A 19,721-nucleotide genomic window follows, 5' to 3' on the forward strand; every position below is an offset into this window, starting at 1 on the left:
AGGCACATGCTTCAAGGTCCTCATCACTGAAAAAGGTCCAAATCACTAACCTGTTATTTGTTTGTTTGTGTATTCAATAGCTATAATTCAGACACTGGAAGGTTGTAGTCATACTGTTCAGCAATATAGAACTGACCCCTGTCATTAAAAGGTTATCATACTCTGCCCCTACCCCGACACACCCTTTTGCTGGAGAATCATTACAAACTCTGCTTGGTGTGATAGCACACACCTGTAATCTCAGCAGGAGAATCTAGAGTTCAAGTTTGGGATAGCTGAAACCCTGCTCCTATAAACAAACAACAGGTTTGGGAGCCTTTTATTCCAGCGCTTGAGAGGTGAATCTCTGTGAGTTTGAAGTCTGCCTGATTTCTAGAGGTCCAGGCCAGCCACAGATACATAGTTAAGATCTTGTCTCAAATGAACAAAAAAACAAGAATAACCTTCACTTATTTTCCTTATCTCTACAGCCTTGAACGAATCACTTCCTCGCTCTAAATAATTCTTTTTTTAGTTAAGGGTCTATTCAGGCTTAATTATAAAGAATTTTTGGGAAAGGGGGCCTCACCGTAAAGAACAAATAAAGAGAAACAGTTGAGAGCTAGGTACACTTTGTTCAGTACATATCCCTTCTAATCTCCCTCCAGCCTTGTCTGTCTATTCCGTCCCGAATTGCCATCTTTAGTGGATGCGTTCTCTTTAAACCATGCCTATCCTATCATCTCTTGGAGGGAAGGGGGCGTGAGGGTTAAGAACGCGTTTAGCACGGTTTGAAACGTTTGTCCCCGTCAGGCCGCCGTCCTGCAGGTCCGCCATATTGTCTGCCGAAGCTGCCGCTGAAGCTACCGCTGCGGCCGCCGCCAAGTCTGAGCGAGCGGAGCCGCGATGGGTGAGTGAGGCGGCTCAGCCGATGGGTGTTCGGGCTGAGGTGTTGGGGAGCGGGGTCTGGCGAGGGCCTGTCTCTAGTCTGAAGCAGATGTCTGAAGCATCCAGATAGGTATGGGAGGAGAAAGCTGATCGGGAGTGCCCCTCAGGCCAGTTTAGGGCCGGCGTAGGGCCGCACGGGGAGCAGTCTCCGGGGCTGGTTCCGGACAGCTAGCGCCTCGGGTCTCCCCACGTGGTGGCCTTGGGTCGGAGCTCGCGCTTCCCGGGGTAAGCAGCAGAGCCCTGCCCTCTCGACCTGTGCCTGCTGTGGAACTGGGGGCCGGGCTCCGGGCGGCAGGCCTGGACGCCGCCGCCGAGAGCCTGCTTCCGTGGGCATTTGGCCGTCGCGCTTCCAAACGAGGTGAAGTCCTACCTGCCTACGTAAAGGGTAGAGTCCTGTGGGGAGGAGATGCAGGACAGGCCAGCTCCGGACCAGTAACCTAGGGCAGGCCGGGTCCAGCAGAGCTTGGGCCTTTGAAGGCCAGGAAAATGCCCCAGTCGGCGCAGAAATGGGGTGGTTCGGCTAGACTCAGTGACAGCCCTCACAGTGTTGGAAAGACCAAAGCCAAGACTTCTTGTCATAGACAGGTCAGAGACTTAAGGTTTCTGGGCCAATTCTGGTTAGGAGAAAAAAGAGAGACCTGTTGATCTTTTTAAAAGAGGATTCCGGATACGAAGGCCGTTGCCCAAAAGAATATGATGGTGGTCTTCGAATTCAGAAACAAAACCAACATTGATAATTTACTGGCATCAGTAAAGTTAAAAACTTTTAAATTTGCTACTCTGTACGTGCAGGCATCGTTGTCAGTGCTTAACGTGTCATGTTTAGCCTAATTGCAACCTAGTGGGATAGGTGCTGCTGTTATTCCTGTTTTACAGATGGGGAAACTGAGGCTTAGAGTTGTAAAGTAACTTATCCAAGGTCACACAGTGATTAAACCAGGGTGATCACTCCTGAGCCCTAGGAATTGACTGGTGCCTTTTATGGCCTGGCCCTCTAGTGGTGGGATAAAAGAAAGAGGTGACAGTTTTAACCCTGCATAAAGTTGTGAAGTTTTGTTTTGTTGTGGGTCTAGTTTGAAATCTTTAGTCTGAATGAAACTGAAAAAAGTTCAGAGTGAATTGCTGACCTCCACCTATTGTAAGAGTTTCTGGAGTTATAAAGCATTTCTGGAGTTTGGTATAAATCTCTGATTTTGAGGGAACATAAATTACTTTCTCTGCCAGTGATTTCAGAATCAAATCTGGCTGGCTACTTCCTACCTCTCATCCAGTTACTTAATTTTCAAACAAAATTGTGCATAGAGAAGATGTCTAGCAGAGAAACCCTATGTTCCTCTGTTTCTGAGCTTTCACATCTCTAGGAAGGGAGTACGTGTAACCTGGTAAGAGATCTACAAACAACATAGCATTCTTCCCACCTTCAGTACAGCAGTTCTTTCCCCTATCACTCTTATAGTTTCCAGAGAGTATAAAATTGACTTTGCTTAACTGGTGCCCTGGAGGGAAAGGAGTAATCTGTGAGACTCGTTTTATAGAGTCACAGTCTCAAAGAAACTAGTATAGCTAGTAAGCATTAGCCACGAATGAGATTCTTCCACATTTTACTTCATATCAACCTCTAAGATTTAAGGTATTAGTTGGGTGGTGTCACATACCTTTAATCCTAGCACTCAGGAGGCAGAGGCAGGCAGATATCTGAGTTCCAGGCCAGCCTGGTCTATAGACAGAGCTCCAGGATAGCCAGGGCTACACACAGAAGCCTTGTCTCAAAAAAAAAAAAAAAAAAAAAAAAGTTACCTTTTTTTTTCCGTTAGAATGTAAAAGTTTTTCAGTGCAAGAATGAGACTTGACTAAAGTCCCAGAAGGAATTTTTAGTATGTAGAGTGAGGTGACTTCCAGCTCAACTTCAGTGATCTATAAGGATATATTTAATCACAATATGCAGTCCTCGGTATTCCCTTTAGCCACAGTAAATTGATGCCTTGAGAAGATAGGTAACTAGTGCAGGGCTAGCAATCCAGGCCCGCTGGGTACTGGTTATAAGACAGCCAGCCTTCACCCAGAGGCTGGTGTATCACACTGTCTCCTACGTGCACCCTCCCAGGGCCTGTCTTTATGCTGTTTGCCTGTGTTGGTAATGCAACTATCCTTGCCCATCCCTAGCAAAGACCCCAACCTGATGAGTTCTAGTGGGTGCTGGCTATTTTATCACCATTTCCACTATCTTACTGACTGGTCGTTTGACATCCTCTCCCCAAATCCAGGGAGGCTTGATTAGTGTAAGCTCCAAACCAGTCCTTGCTGTGATTGTGCTGTCCTAGGCAATAGTTGATTTTAGGCTACTTAGGATCTGAAGGTTTTGGAGCTTCTGGAATAACTTTTCTTTAGAGCTGACTGCGTGGCTTTCTTTTTATTTTAGTTATATGAGTACCCTGTAGCTGTCTTCAGACACATCAGAAAAGGGCATCAGATTCCATCCAGTTGTGAACCACCATGTGGTTGCTGGGAATTGAACTCAGGACCTCTGGAAGAGCAGCCAGTGCTCTTAACCACTGAGCCTCTACTTTCTGGCTTTTTAAAAGAAGATTATTGTTTGCCAGTTTGTATTTTAAACTGTTGTAGAAATGACATTTACCTGGAAGCTGTGCTGGTGCATATCACTGACAGCTGGTGCATGCGTAGATGGAGCTTGCTAAGCGGTCCGCAGCCTTTCAGACACATTACAGATTAATTCATTTAATTCTCAGGTTCCTGTGCTTTAGTTGAAAAAACTGAAGCATAGGAACTCTTCTACTGTGCTCTGCATCTATGCCTTCTGGGTTTTGTTTATTTTCTGGTGGGGAGATGGTTGGTTTGGTTTTTGTTTTCTTCCTGTTTTTCAGTAGTCTGGGTATTGAACCCAGGCAAAGTCAGAATGGTTGTGAACAGTCATGCACTACACAGCTTTTATGTGAAGAGCACGTTGCAGTTATAATTAAAATCCATATGGTTATAATGCTAACGCCTTCTACTTGTCTAGAGAACGTAGAACTGAAAAACCTCTCGTCAGTCTTAGTGAGTTCTTTAAGAGCCTGAGATTATTAGCCCCGCACGCTGGCTTGCACCGTTTGTCCCAACTACTAAGAAAGCTGAAGCAGGGACATTTTGAGCCCAGTAGTTGAAAGAGCCTAGGCATCATGATAAGACCCTGTCTCAAAGAAGTTTGAGCTGGGCGGCTGAAATGGCTCAGAGGTCAAAGGTGATTGCTGCCAAGCCTGATGTCTTGAGTTTAATCCCTGGAAGCCACAAATTGTCTCTTACTACTATGCATGCACCTCCTTGAGAACATAGAATATATATTGAACTGGAGATATGGCTCAGCATTAAGACCACCAGCTGCTCTTTAAACTGGGGTTTGATTCACAATTTTCTGTAACTGCAGACCTAGGGTGTCTGACACCTTTAATACCAGTACTCAGAGGCAGAGGCAGGTGGATCTCTGAGTTCCAGGACCTCCTGGTCTACACAGTAAGTTTCATTCAGAACTACCAAGACTACAAAGAGAAACCCCTGTCTTGAAAAAGAAAGAAACAAAAATCCTTTTTTAAAAAAATGAGTGCTTTGCCTGTGTGTACATGTGTATGTGTGTGCAGTGCGTGTGACCAATGCCAGCAGAGGCCAGAAGGGGACACCAGCTCCTCCCCTAGACCTGAAGTTATTGGTCGTTCTGAGCAGCTGTGTATGTATTTAGAAGCAAACCTCCTCAAATTATTCTAAACCACTAAGCCATCTCTACAACAACTAGAAGGTTTGTTCATTTTTTAAAAAAGATTTATTCATTATACATAAGTACACTGTAGCTGTCTTCAGACACACCAGCAGAGGGCATCAGATCTCATTACTGGGAATTGAACTCAGGACCTCTGGAAGAGCAGTCAGTGCTCTTAACCGCTGAGCCATCTCTCCAGCCCAGGTTTACTCATGTTCTGTTTATATGGGAGTGCCTGTATACATGGCTGTGTACCACATGTGTGCTTGCTGTCCGTGGAGGCCAGAGGAAGGTGTCAGATGCTCTGGAGCTGGAGATGAGGTAGTTGTTGGGAACTGAACTGCCTCCTGTGCAAATGCTCTAAGCACTGAGCTGTCTCTCCGGCTGAAAAAGGTGAGAAAATAGACCTTTTCTTTCCTTTTTGTTTCTGTCGTTTTCTTTTCTTTTTTCCTTAGGTATCTTGGGCTTTTTTGAAACAGGACCTTACCCTGGCCTGGAACTTTCTACCTCAGCTTCCCCTATGCTAGAATTACAGGCACGCTCCACCGTATTTGGCTGAAAAACAAAAACATTTTTGGGGCTAAAGAGAAGGCTCAGGAGTTAAGAGCATTTATTGTACAGGATCCAAGTTCAGTTCCCAGCATCCACATCAAGCAGCTCACAGTAGTCTATAACTGCATTACATCTGTAGGCATCCGCAATCACCCACATACATGTACATATAGGTACAGACACATAAAAATAAAAAAAAAATTTAGAGGTTTTGTTTTGTTTGTTTAAGAAAATGAAGTGGGCCATGGTGCTATATGGTTGGTTTTCACAGTCCCAGTACTGAAAGGCTGAGGAAGGATTGTCAGGAGTTCAGAGCTGGCTTGGATTATGCAGTGAGACCATATTTCAAAAACAAAAAGTGAGGTTAGAAAGAAAGAAGACACTTTTATACAGTTGTATACTGTATAAAACGGTCAAAAAGTTGTTAAGATTTTCAAAGTTTAAACGTGAAAATGAAGGAAAAGGTCATTGATTTTTTTTTTTTTTTTTTAATTTATTTTCAGTCTGAAGAGGTGGCTCTGGTTTAGATCACTTGTTTCTGCACAGGACCCATGTTCAATTCCCAGCACCCACATGGCAGCTCACAGCCATTTATAACTTCAGTTCCAGGGGATCCAACGCCTTCTGACCTCTGAGGGCACCAGGCATACATGTAGCTCCCTTACATAGGCAAAATATTCATACACATGAAAATAAAAGAAATTTTTTTTTAATTATTTTTCTGGGCTGGAGAGATGGCTCTGTGATTAAGAGCACTGACTGCTCTTCCAGAGGTCCTGAGTTCAATTCCCAGCACCCACATGGTGGCTCACAACCATCTGTAATGAGATCTGGTGCCCTCTTCTGGTGTGTCTGAAGACAGCTACAGTGTACTGATATATATATGAAATGAAGAATTCTTAAAAAAATAAATAAATAATTTTTCTTATGTGTACGTAGATATGTTTCTGTGTGGGTATGGATGCCTGTGAGAGCAGAGAAGTGCATCAGATCCCCTGGAACTGGAGTTACAGGCATTCGTGAGCCGCCAAGTATGTGCAGGTCCAGGGAACAGACATGGGTCTTCCACAAGAGCAGTGAGTGCTCCGAGCCGTGTTGGTTGCCTGAGGAGGGAGGCCTTCACACTTTGGTACACTGCTGACTGTTAATTCTCCTGAAGTGACTTAGCACTGCACTCCAGCCAGACTAGGTGTCCCATACTGTGCACCTTTTCTTTAATGCATTATTATTTTTCGTATTGTTTTTATTTTTAGATGCATAAATACTTACCCTTTTGTCTTTCCTGTAATATTCAGTACCATAACATGCGTTTTTAGCTTATGAGCAGTAGACTTACTATGTAATCTAGGTGTGTGGTAAAATGCACCATCTCAGTAGGACCATGTAAGTAGACTGTGCACACGGTGATGACATCTGCTAAGGATGAACTTCTCAGAACAGATCCCATGCTATGACTGTTAATAGACTATAAATAGCTTTGGTATAGTTGTTACCAGAATATGGGCTATTAAGGGCAGTGTTCTGCCTCTGCAGAAAGCTCTTTTCTGACTCTGAAATTGCCACCAGCAATGCCAAGATTATGAGGCATAGTTTGTAAATAATCAGTAGTTTTAAAGTGTGGGTTGATCCAGCAAGATGGTGCTTGCCACCAAGCCTAAAATCACACGTGGAGGATGGAGAAGGCAAAGTCCTAGAAGTTGTGTTGCACCCTAGCCAGCATACATGTAAAATAGATACAGTATTTTTTTCCTGAGCTAGGATTGTAGCTCAGTCGGCAGAATTGTTGTCTTGAATGTACAAAGAGCTGAGGTGATCCCCAGAACTTCATAAACCATGCACACTGGCAAATACCTATAATTCCAGCACCGCATAGGTAGAGGCAGGAAGATCAGAACCTCAAGGCCATCCTCATCTACAAGCAAGTTCAGGGCTAGCCTAGGCTAAATAAGACCAGGAGTTAGCTATAGAAGACAAATGCAGAGAAGCTCTCTCCCTGCTTTGAGCTGCCAAAATAGCTTTTAAAAACATTTTGAGTAAACAGGTACGCCTTTAATCCCAGCACTCAGGGGATAGAGGCATCTCTCACAGATCTCTGAGTTTGAGGCCAGCAAAGTGAGTTTTAGGACAGTCAGGGCTACACAGAGAAACCCTGTCTCAAAAAAAATCACTTGTGCCCTTGATATCCGCAGAGGCTAGAAGATGACATCAGATTCTCTGGGACTGGGATTACAGGTGGTTGTGAGCGATTAGGTAGGTGCTGGGGGTTGAGTCCAGTGCCTTTGGGAATACAGCGAGTGCATTTAACTACTGCGTCCGTCATTCATTTTTCCAGTCCCCAAATGTCTTATACTGGTGCTAAGATAGGATAATGAAGTTTTCCGATTTGTTTCTGGCTGCAAATAATGGAATCTTTTAAACTGATAATACTTCTAATCAGGAAGCCCGAACACCTCTTTTTTTCTTTGTAGTTGAACACTGTGATACTGTCACTTCAGTCTCTCTCTGTGTAGGTTTTTCTTTTTTTCTTTTTTCTTTTTTTTTAAAGATTTATTTATGTATATGTATAAACTGTCGCTGTCTTCAGACACCCCAAAGAGGGCATCACATCCCATTACAGATAGTTGTGAGCCACCATGTGGTTGCTGGGAATTGAACTCAGGACCTCTGGAAGTACAGTCGGTGCTCTTAACCACTGAGCCATCTCTCCAGCCCTGTGTAGGTTTTTCTTAAAGCACAGTTTCATAAAGGGTATTGTCTGGCATCAGCTGGGTTAGCCTTGTGAAACCTCAAACTCCTTAAAATGATGTGCAAAGAGTATTTTATTTTTATATCTGTCTTGTCTGTCTGTCTGTCTATCTATCTATCTATCTATCTATCTCCTTATTTTATGTGTATTGGTGTGAGGGTGTCAGATCCCTTGGAACCGGAGTTACAGACAATTGTGAGCTGCCATGTGTTGGGAATTAAACTCAGGTCCTTTGGTAGAGCAATTTCATTTCTGAGATAGAGTTTCACTATGTAGCCCTAACAAGCCTCAAACTCAATAGATCCAACTGCCTCTGCCTCCTCAGTGCTGGAATTAAAAGCATGTTCCACCGTCTGCAGTCTGTAGTACTGTTTTTAAAGTTATTAGTGAAGATTCAGTGAAATACTGGATTGCAAAAAATACTTTGTGGGCAGGGTATGGTTAAGCATACCTGAAGTCCTGCCCCCAAGAGACTGGACAGAGAAGGATCATGAGTTGGAGGCCAGCCTAGACCATCTCTGGATACTCTGTCTCGAAACAAACAAGACAAAACGAACCACTTGTGAAACATAGGGTGTTAGTACTAGGGAAGCTCTCAAACTGCACATCCTCTATGGCAGTGCTCCTCAGCCTGTGGGCTGAGGCCATCAGAAAACATGTGCTTACAGTGTTCTTAGGAACTGAGACACTGCTCTACAGCAAAATTACAGTTATGAAATAGCAAGAAAAATACACTCGTGACTGGGGGTTCCTAAGATCATCAGAAGTGTGTGTTTTCCGATGGTTGCACCCCGCAGGTTGAGAGCCTTAGCTCTATGGCCTGCCCTTTGTTAGGCATGTTTGTCAGTCTTGTAAAACACATACCTGGTGCTGTCAGTCCTCTTTATCTCAGGGACTCAATCTACTTCTAAAATCCGAATCTGCAGGTCAGTACGCAAGGATTTCCTGTTGGTTTTTCTAGTTTTATGACATTTTTTGCCTACCCTGCAATCCACTCATTTCCTTCTTTGCAGGTGAGCATTTCTAGTGGAGTGTAATAAATTCTAGAAATTCTTACACTTATTGGGCGTGAGTGTGGGTTTACCATGACACACATGTGGAGGTCAGAAGTGTCCCTTCCACTGTGTAGTCTTCAGGCTTGAGCCTGAAGTTGTCAGTCTTGGAGGTAAGCATCCTAATCTGCTGTGCTATCTCAGTGGCCACCACGAGGAGAGCCCTTAAGTGGTGTGGTAGTCCTGGAAAGAGACCATGGTGCTGGCAGTGACTGAGGTCCAGTCGCAGGGAGTAGAGTCCCCAGGGTGGGTGTTGATTTCGTGCGGTGGCTAAGTTGATCGGGTGAGGATCACGTATGCCTCCTGTGTCTGTTGACTTAAGCAGCCAAGTGGATAGTAAGTAATAGTGAAATGTGTCTAAATGTAGGCGATCTAGAAGACCTCTGATGTCCAAGGGAAGGCATGCAAAAGACAAGTGAATATAGAAGTGAAGAGGGTGGGGTCTGGGAGCGAGGTTTCCTTATCTGTGTGTTTGTCTCTATAAAGCTCGAAACCATAGACTCAACAAAAAGCACGGGGTCTGGTCTAAAAAGAATGGGGCTGCAGATATTATCTGATGCCCTCTTCTGGTGTATCTGAAGATAGCTACAGTGTACTTATATATAATAAATAAATAAATCTTAAAAAAAAAAAAAAAAAAGAATGGGCGGTGAGAGGGCAGGGCAGTCTTTCCATCCAGGTAGTGGAGTCAGGCAGCGGTGGGAGCACGCACGCCTTTGGTTCTGCAATTGGGAGGCAACTGGTGGATCTCCGCCTGCCTCCTTTGTCTCCCCAGTGGTTGGGATTAAAGTTATGAAGCAGTATGCCCATCAAATGCTCACTACATGGCCCTGACTGGCCTGGAACTCACAGAGATCTGCTCTGACACATCAGTTCTGGAAGTAAGGGTGTCTGTTGCCATACCTGGCAAGTAGTTTGTTTTTTGTTTTTGGTTTTTGTTTTTTTTTTTTTAAGTTTTTTTGGGTTTTTTGTTTTTGTTTTTTAAAGATTTATTTATTTAATGTATATGAGTACACTGTCGCTATCTTCAGACACACCAGAAGAGGGCATCAGATCCCATTACAGATGGTTGTGAGCCACCATGTGGTTGCTGGGAATTGAACTCAGGACCTCTGCAAGAGCAGCCATGTGTTTTGCTTGCATGTATGTCTATGCATTATGCCAGGTGCCTATGGAGATCAGAAGAGTGTGTCAAATCCCCTGTGACTGGAGCACACCTCTGTGAGCCGCCATGTGGGCAGTACTGGGATTAGAACCTGGGTCCTATGTTAGAGTAGCCAGTGCTCTTAACCACTAAGCCATCTCTCAACCCCTGAGTTTTTTTTTTTTTTTTTTTTTTTGTTTTTTTTTATTATTAACTTGAATATTTCTTATATACATTTCGAGTGTTATTCCTTTCCGGTTTTCGGGCAAACATCCCCTCCCCCCTCCCTTCCTTATGGGTGTTCCCCTCCCCACCCTCCCCCAACAGTCTAGTTCACTGAACCCCTGAGTTTTTTAATGGCATTTAGTGTGTGTGTGAGTGACCCCCACCCTTTTTAAAGACTTCCTTGTTACTAATAATTACCAAAACACAAGAAATCTGAAGAACTGAAGTTGAAATTTGAATGGCAGAGCCTGGTGGTGGAGGCGCAGTCCTAGCACTGGGGAGACAGGGGAGCTCTAAGTCTGAGGCCAGGCAGGGCTACTCAGAGACCCTGTCTCAAAAACTAAGTAAGTAAGTAAGTAAATAAATAAATAGATAGTGAATGACAGACAAGGCAGCCAACAGGAATTCTCACATCAACTTTTACGATTTGACTTTGAGATCTAGCACTCAAGAGAAACCTCTAATCACAACCATCTAGTCACATAGTTTTGTGATATACTTTTGTGCATGCGCACGTACATGCGTGTGCCAGTAGCAGTCCTGCTCTTGAACTGTTAAAGGCTCAAGATAACTCTGTCGGTAAATCCACTTGCATCAAAAGCCTGGTGGGCCTGAACCTGACCTCCACATGCGTGCTTGGCGCACTTGCATGCATAAACAGACACAATCCTCATCAAAAAATTTTTTTTCAAGACAAACAGTTCTAAAGAATAAAATTTGACTATAAGATTGAACTTTGAGGGCCGGAGAGATGGCTCATCGCTTAAAGTCACTTGCAAGAGGCTGGAGAGCTGATGACTCAGCAGTTAATGACCGCTCTTTCAGAGGTCCTGAGTTCATTTCCCAGCCACATGGTGACTCACAGTCATGTATAATGGGATCCAGTGCCCTCTTCTGGTGTGACTGAAGATAGCGACAGTGTAGTCATATAAAAAATACTTTTTAAACAAAATTGAAACTTTGAAAGTTCTTGAACTGACTTGAAAAATGACTCAGCACAAGTGTGATGGTGTGTATATGCTCGGCCCAGGGAGTGGCACTGTGAAGAGGTGTGACCTTGTTGGAGTAAATGTGTTACTGTGGGCGTGAAGTGAATCCTATGTTCTAGGAGATAACAGATTAAGGAATTTTGGGGCAAGATCCTACCCAGCTAAATTTAGATCCAGGCTTGGTGGTACACACCTTTAATCCCAGGAGACTGGCATGCAGATCTCTGAGTTCAAGGTCAATCTACAGAGCAAGATCCAGGACAGCCAAGCTTAGGCTGTGAGGGAGTCGGGAAAGACAAAGCTAGTGATAATGTAATAGGACAAGGGGGCCATGTTCAGCTCCTGCAAGCAGCAGAACTCGGCAGCTTTGGCCATGTTCTTCTGGCTTTAGAGTCCAGAATAGAAAGCATTACTGGAACAATTGATGCTAGTTAGCTAGGGCTAAGAAATTAGTGGTGATTAAGAAAAGACCAGCATCACCAAGGTGAAATCTTCTGGGAAGTGTTTTCTTTGTTTCTTAAGATTTATTTATTTAATATATGTGAGTACACTGTAACTGTCTTCAGACACACCAGGAGAGGGCATCAGATCCCATTACAGATGGTTGTGAGCCACCATGTGGTTGCTGGGATTTGAACTCAGGACCTCTGGAAGAGCAATCAGTGCTCTCAACCACTGAGTCATCTCTCCAGTGGTAAGTGTTTTCTGAGAGCACAAAGAAGCTGTGTTCCAGAGATGGCCAAGGTTGTACCTCATGCTGCAGCTGTACTTGGTAATGTGTAAGAGTCACCCAGGTGATACTGATTTTGAAGGCATGAAGTATTTGTTCATGAAGAGCAGCTGAGGCTTGGCACTGTGAGAGGCTGTGGAAGGCCATTGGTGAAGGTGCAGCCTCAGTTGCAGTTGATGGTCCAGGACCGAAGGGGTCGTGCAAAGGATTTGAGGCTTGGCACCATGAAGAGAGCCTATGAAACGGTATTGGTGAAGCCTAGTTGTAGTATAAGACCCCAGTGTATTGAAGATGCCAGTACCATGGGATCAACACCAAGAACAACAGCATCAGTGAAGTAGTTCAACCTGAGTTTAGAGTGCTACAGAGGGCAGAGCTGGAGGAGCCCAGAAGATTGTGTGTGGAGCCCAGACATTGAAACAAGAAGCTGTAACTGCCTTGGAGACCCCAAGATGTTTGAGATACCAGAGCCATGGGCTGTCTGCTAACGAAAGCTGCTAACAGAGTAGAACCAGCCCAGAAAAAAGAAGTTTGTTACAGTCAACAAAGATGAAAAAGAAGTTGGAGATCTGAAGACCTCTTTGACATCAGACATGGAGATGCAGAATTTGGAGTTTGCCCAGCTGGTTTCCTGTCTTGCTCTGGGGATTACAGTTAAGTGATTGGATGGATCTCAGAAGAGACCTTGAACCTTTGGACTTCTAACGTTGAGACTGCTACAGACTAATGAACTAAATGCATTTTGCGTTATGCTATGTTTAGATATGGCCACCATAGACTCACATGTTTGAACAGGCTTATGGGGGCCAGTGAGTGGAATGTAATGGTTTGTATATGCTTGATTCAGGGAGTGGCACTATTAGGTGTGGCCCTGTTGGAGTAGGTGTGTCACTGTGGGCTTGGGCTTAAGACCCTCACCCTATCTGCCTGGAAATAAGTCTTCCAATAGCAGCCTTCAGATGAAGATGTAGAACTCTCAGTTCTGCCTTCACCATCCCCGCCTGGATACTGCCATGCTCCTGTCTTGATATGGACTGAATCTTTGAACCTGTAAGCCAGCTCCAATTAAATGTTGTCTTTAGAGAGTTCTTGGTCATGGTGTCTCTTCACAGCAATGAAACCCTAAGACACCAGGAAAGGAACTTGTTCTGTACTGGAGGCTAATTGGTCTAGTAATTATAGAATCACCAACCTTGAAGGCATCCTGGTAAAGATAATTTGTTAAAAAAGAACTGGTGTGGCCAGCTTGGTGGTATATACCTTAATATCAGCTCTTGGGAGGCTGAGGCAGGAGAGTAGCAAGTTTGTTTTGCTTTTTTTTAGTTCCTTGAGATAACGTCTAATGTAGCTCTGGCTGTCCTGGAACTTGATGTGTAGACCAGGTTGGCCTCAAATTCACAGAGATTCACCTATCTCCGTCTCCTGAGTGCTAGGTGGTGAGTTTGAAGCTTGCATAAGCTGCGTGTGAGATGTTGTGTGTCTCAAATCAAGGAAACAAAATGGTAGTAACGCTTTACCAGCCTAAATCAACATATGAAACAAACAATAGCAACCACAAAAATACACACTTATAAGTTAGACTTAATTAAAATGTAAGCTTCCATATTTCAAGGAACACATGAAGAGAATGAGAGGGAGGTTGGAGATAGCCCAGTAAGTGAAGTGCTTGCTGAATGGGTGTGAGAACTTGAGTTCAGATCCTAGAACACGTGTAAAGATCAGGTGGGCAGGAAGATTTCATGGCAATTACATTGAGTGTGTAGTAGGGACATTCTAACTAATAATTCTTCTGATCCACAAACATGGATGTTTTTGTTCATTAATTTTGTTTGCTCTTCAGTTATTTTCTTCTTCAGACGTTCTAAACCGTAGCTCAGTCTCTGACATTCAATGTATAGCCTAAGCTGGCCAACTTTGGTATTGCTATTGCCTCGTTCCTAAATGCTGGAGTTAGAGGGAGCATGAGCCATAAATGGCTAATATTTTAATGAACTGTGTGTGTGTGTGTGTGTGTGTGTGTGCAGTTTTTTTAAATGGGGCTTCTCTGTGTAGCCTAGGCTGTCCTGAAACTCCGAGATCCACCTGCCTCTGACTCCTATGTGCTGAAGTTGAAGGCTTGCACAATACAGTGCATGACAATTTTAGTTATTTTTATTTTTAAGACAGGGCGTCACAGAGATCTGCCTGGCTATAATAGCAAATTTTTGCTAAGAACTGTGTATTTGTTCATAGTAATAAGTAGGTATACATAAAGTTTAGGCCAGTCTGGTTTGGTCTTTGGTAAGAGTAGGCGAAGTACGTTTTAGAAGAACATCTCTGAGTGTTTGGCTTTATTCGTGTGCTATTGTCGTACCATAAGTCTCAACATTACAGCTGACTTTGTACTCTGGAGGTTTTTTATTTGATTATTCTAATGTTGGAGGTGTCGGCTCACCTATTAACTTTAGGTTTGTTCTTGTTTGGACTATGGTCTATAAAGAGAATTTACTATAAAAGAAATTATGTATTGAGAAAATGAGTTCCTCAGAATCAAGTTTGACTGAAGTGGGGCGCTCTTAAGTCAGAGGGAGCAAAGCATCGCCGTCTCTGAGGTGGGAGGGTCTGTAGTAACGGTTTTCTCATGTGCTTCTGCAGATGTCCGTCCTTCCATTCTTTGTTGCCTGCTTCTCCAGTGAAGTCATAAGTAGATATTGTGTGATAGTTACTTATCACCATGGTAACTAAAGGAGCAATGTGGTTCCTATTTCAGTTTAACTGTCAACTGTGCTCAAAGGAGAGGACAGCCTCTGGGACAGCACAGGCTCAATCATGAAAAACTATGTATCAGGTACTAAAGGGCAGCATTCCACAGGGGCTTGCCTTTAGTAGTCTCTCCTCCACCTGTGTTGTGACCCATAGGAGAGGTCACTGTAGATCCTTGTGTGTGTGTGTGTGTGTGTGTGTGTGTGTGTGTGTGTGTGTGTGTGTGTTCGCACATACTGTGCATGTGGAAGTCAACGATTCTCTCCTTCAACTGTGTGGATCCTGGTAATAGAGCGTGGTCCTGAGGCTTGGCAGCAAAACCATTGCTTACTACTGAACCGTTTTCATTTGATGGCTTGCTTTCTTGCTTACTGTTTATTTTTTGTTCTTAAATATAGTTAAAACAGTACACTGTAGCTGTCTTCAGACACACCAGAAGAGGGCACTGGATCCCATTACAGATGGTGTCAGCCACCATGTGGTTGCTGGGAATTGAACTCAGAACCTCTGGAAGATCAGTCAGTGCTCTTAATAGGGGCTGATCCATCTCTCCAGCCCCTATTTTTATTTTTAATGTGCATGTGCTTGTGTTTCTATATACCTGATGTCCCATGAGTGTGCAGAAACCTGGAGCGGCAGAAGAGGCATCAGATGCCCTGGAACTAGAACTACAGATGGTTGTAAGCCATCATGTGGGTGATGGGGACTGAACTAGAACTACAGATGGTTGTAAGCCATCATGTGGGTGATGGGAACCGAACTAAACTACATGGTTGTAAGCCATCATGTGGGTGATGGAAACTGAGCCTGGGTCCTCCCCAAGTGCAGCCAGTGCTCTTAACCACTAATCATTTCTCCAACTTCTCTTGTTTTGTTTTTTTAAGATTTATTTAGTTTTACTTTATGAAGTGTACTGATGTGCCTGGTACATTCAGAGGTTAGAAAGTGGCATTGGATCCCATGCCATGGAGCTAGAGTTTACAGATAGTTGTCAGCCACCATATGGGTTCTGGGAATTGAACCTGGGTTCTTTGCAAGAGCAGCAAATGCTTTTAACCACTGAGCCATCTCCTCGGCAGCCCCTCCCCCCTCTCAGGATAATAATCTTCATGGACTTCGCTAAGTGAACTTCCAAAGCTTCTAGAGAGACTAACCAGAGACTCTTCTCTCCTTCTTCATCCCATTCCTTTTCCGGCCCAGAAGGTGTTTGCCATCTTCCTACGCTTTCTCTTTATCTCTATTCTCATTTTGATCCTGTGTGGGAAGGAACTGCTGCGCTCACAACTCTTGACAATCTCTTCCCTTCTAGAGACCATGGCAAGCCCAGGGAAAGACAATTATCGAATGAAGAGCTATAAGAACAATGCCTTAAACCCTGAGGAAATGAGACGAAGAAGGGAGGAAGAGGGCATTCAGCTTCGGAAACAGAAGCGGGAGCAGCAAGTAAGTTACCTGAGTGTTCTCAGGGGGACGCACGGGGGCACTGGCCAGCTTCAGGGGTGACCCTTACCCTTCATCCTTCTGCCTGGGGCAGTGTGGCTCTCACCCTTCCTGATGCTGTGACCCTGTAATACAGTTCATGTTGTGGTGACCCCAACCGTAAAAGTATTTCATTGCTACTTCGTAACTTATGAATCATACTGTAAATATCTGTATTTTCTGATGGTCTTAGGCAACCCCTACCCACAGAGGGATCTCAACCCATAGGTTAAGAAATGCCGGCATAGGGGCTGGAGAGATGGCTCAGCGGTTAAGAGCACTGACTGCTCTTCCAGAGGTCCTGAGTTCAATTCCCAGCAACCACATGGTGGCTCACAAACCATCTGTAATGGGGTCTAATGCTCTCTTCTGGTGTGTCTGAAGACAGCTACAGTGTACTCATATATAATAAATAAATAAAATCTTTAAAAAAAAAAAAAAAAAAAAAAAAAAAAAAAATGCCGGCATAAGGAAATATAGTTTATCTAGGTAGCAGGCTAGTCATCTAATTTGCTTCCTTGTTTGTTTTGTAAATGGGTACACATGTGTGCAAACTGTATATGTGTGTATGTCTGTCCAGACATTGATACTACAGTCTTTCCCAGTTGCTTCCATCACTGAACCTGGAACGCACTGACTGGCTTGACTGGCCAGTGTGCTCTAGAATTCTGCCTCCTAATGCTGGGCTTATAACTGCACTGCTACACCTAACTTCCATACTGGGGATCTGGACTCTGGTCTTCATGCTTGCTTCACAAGCATTTTACTCATTAATCCATGTCCCCAGCCTTCCGGGTTCTGCTTCTAAAGAAATGTTGGAAACTTTGAGAAAGGAAAAACAATTTCTTAATTCTTTTCTAAAAATTAAACCAAGTGTCATTTTTATTCATATGGGGTTGTAACTTTCTGTTCCCTATGGCTTTCCTTGCTTGGTTGTTTGAGACACATATGTGCTTGTGCATGGCATGGCATGCACGTGGAAGTCAGAGGACGGCCTCTGAGTGTCAGTCCTCCCTGTGAACCGTGGCTGGGCCTGGGTCTCCTGTGTGTCCCTCCAATCTGCCCACCGTAGCACTGGGACGGTGGTATACGTACTGGGGACTCAGACTCCGCTTCCCTTGGTGGCTCAGCAGGTGCCTTAGCCACTGAGTTTTTGTTCATCCTTTAACTTAAATTTGGGGCTGGAGAGATGACTGAGCTGTTCATGGTGCTTACTGCTCTTGGAGAGGACCCAGGTTTGGGTTTTAGCACCTACAGAGTGGTTTACAGCCGTGCGTCACTCTAGTGCTAAGAGATGCACTGTTCTGGCCTCCAGGGGCTCCTGTGTGCGTGTGCTGTACCTGAACTCACTCAAGCTGGGGACCGAACCCAGGGCCTTGCGCTTGCTAGGCAAGCGCTCTACCACTGAGCTAAATCCCCAACCCCTATTTTTTTTTTTTTTTTAATTTAAAAACTTGGAAGAAATTATATTGATCAGGCAGTGGTAGCTCATGCCTTTAAGCCCAGCACTTAGGAAGCAGTGGCTGGAGGATCTCCATGAGTTCAAGGCCAGAGCACTCTACAGAGTGAGTAATCAGGACAGCCAAGAGAAACCCCGTCTCATAAAACCAAATAAGTAAATAAATAAAATCATTCTGATAATTCCATCAGTGTGTAAACCTTCTCTTCTCCTCCTCCTGCTGAATCCCTTCCCAGTAACTCCTACTTCCATGCATCTCATTCCATTGTGCCCTACTGAGTCTAATGAGGGTTAGTTAATGACAACTAGACAGTTTACCAGTGGCTATACAACAGAAGAAAATGACACTTCCTCTGCCAGCTTCCTTGTGCCTCTTGTCTTTTTTTTTTTTTTTTTTTTTAAAGATTTATTTATTTATTTACACGTTCGTTGTCCTCAGACACACCAGAAGAGGGCATCCGATACCGTTACAGATGGTTGTGAGCCACCATGTGGTTGCTGGGAATTGAACTCAGGACCTCTGGAAGAGCAGTCAGTGCTCTTAACTGCTGAGCCATCTCTCCAGCCCGCCTTTTATCTTCATACTGTACACAATATAGTCTGTGCTTGGCCTGGCCATAGAGACTTAGTCATTCTGGGCTTACTTTCTGTTCTTTAGAACTAGAGTTTCAGAACAACCAGAGCAATGTAGAAAGACCCCGTTTCCAAAGCAAAACAAAGAAATACTTTAATTTTGTGTGTATGTGTATGTTGTGTATGTATATGCACCTGATGTCAGCAGAGGGCAGAAGCAGAGACTGGATCCCCTGGAACTGGATAAGTTTCGGGCTGGGAACCATCTTTAAGAGTCTTCTGGGGTTGGGGATTTAGCTCAGTGGTAGAGCGCTTGGGCCCTGGGTTCGGTCCCCAGCTCCAAAAAAAAAGAAAAGAAAAGAAAAAAAGTCTTCTGTGTTAGATGTACTTAGGACAAGTCTGGCGATGGGGTCACACACTCTGAATCCCAGCACTCAGGTGACAGAAGCAGGTAGATCTCTGAGTTTGAGGATAGCCAGGGCTACACAGAGAAACCTTGTCTCAAAAAGGAAAAATGCCCAGTCCAGAGACTGGTGTCTTACCTGCTTTTGTCACATTTTCTTTGTCTTCTTGGAACTCCCTCAGCGATCTGCCTGACTCTGCCACTACCACCCTTATTTCTTTTTTTTTTCTTAAAGATTTGTTTATTTTTATATATAAGTACACTGTAGCTGTCCTCAGATACACCAGAAGAGGACATCGGATCTCATTACAGATGGTTGTGAGCCACCATGTGGTTGCTGGGAGTTGAACTCAGGACCTCTGGAAGAGCAGTCGGGTGCTCTTAACCGCTGAGCCATCTCTCCAGTCCCCCACCACCCTTATTTCTTCTTCTTTTTAATGTTTTTTCATCCCTCACCATTACACAAAGTGCAAAGATGTTGTTTTTTTTTTTTTTTTAATGAATTTTATTTAAAGACCGTGAGTAGATGTATTACAGAAAACAAAGCTGTTGACTATGTTTCATGTCTGCCTAAAGGTTGACCTCATTTTCCTCACGCTCATATTTTCTTATCATTATGTCATGATCAGCCTTCAGTCTGTGAGTGATGTTACCCTCTGTCTCCTCTCTTCACTTGTCAGCTTTTTAAACGGAGAAATGTGGAGCTGATTAATGAAGAAGCTGCCATGTTTGACAGTCTGCTGATGGATTCCTACGTGAGCTCCACAACTGGGGTAAGCCCTGCAAGGCATGGTCACAGCTGCTGTCAGGACAGAAATCAGATGTGGACATTCAGCAAGGAGTCAACTCTGGTGCAGATCCCTGAAGAAACATTTAGGGAAGCTGCACCCCAGATCAGGAATCCCTTTTAAATATTGTCTCTTGAAGCAGACATGGATTGGATAAACCCTCC

General features: G+C 44.1%; 1 protein-coding gene across 1 annotated transcript in view; it reads left to right on the forward strand.

Annotated features, from left to right (window-relative positions):
- Positions 1–802: 802 nt before the first annotated feature.
- Kpna6 (karyopherin subunit alpha 6) overlaps positions 803–19,721 on the forward strand; it is a 32,245-nt gene continuing 13,326 nt past the window's right edge. The window contains exons 1-3 of the mRNA XM_032897046.1: positions 803–889; positions 16,165–16,298; positions 19,450–19,542. Of these exons, the coding sequence (XP_032752937.1) occupies positions 886–889; positions 16,165–16,298; positions 19,450–19,542 (231 nt within the window). The 5' untranslated portion in view covers positions 803–885. The remainder of the gene's footprint in view (positions 890–16,164; positions 16,299–19,449; positions 19,543–19,721) is intronic.

Source organism: Rattus rattus, chromosome 1 (assembly GCF_011064425.1).
Source record: "Rattus rattus isolate New Zealand chromosome 1, Rrattus_CSIRO_v1, whole genome shotgun sequence".
Lineage (NCBI taxonomy): Eukaryota > Metazoa > Chordata > Mammalia > Rodentia > Muridae > Rattus > Rattus rattus.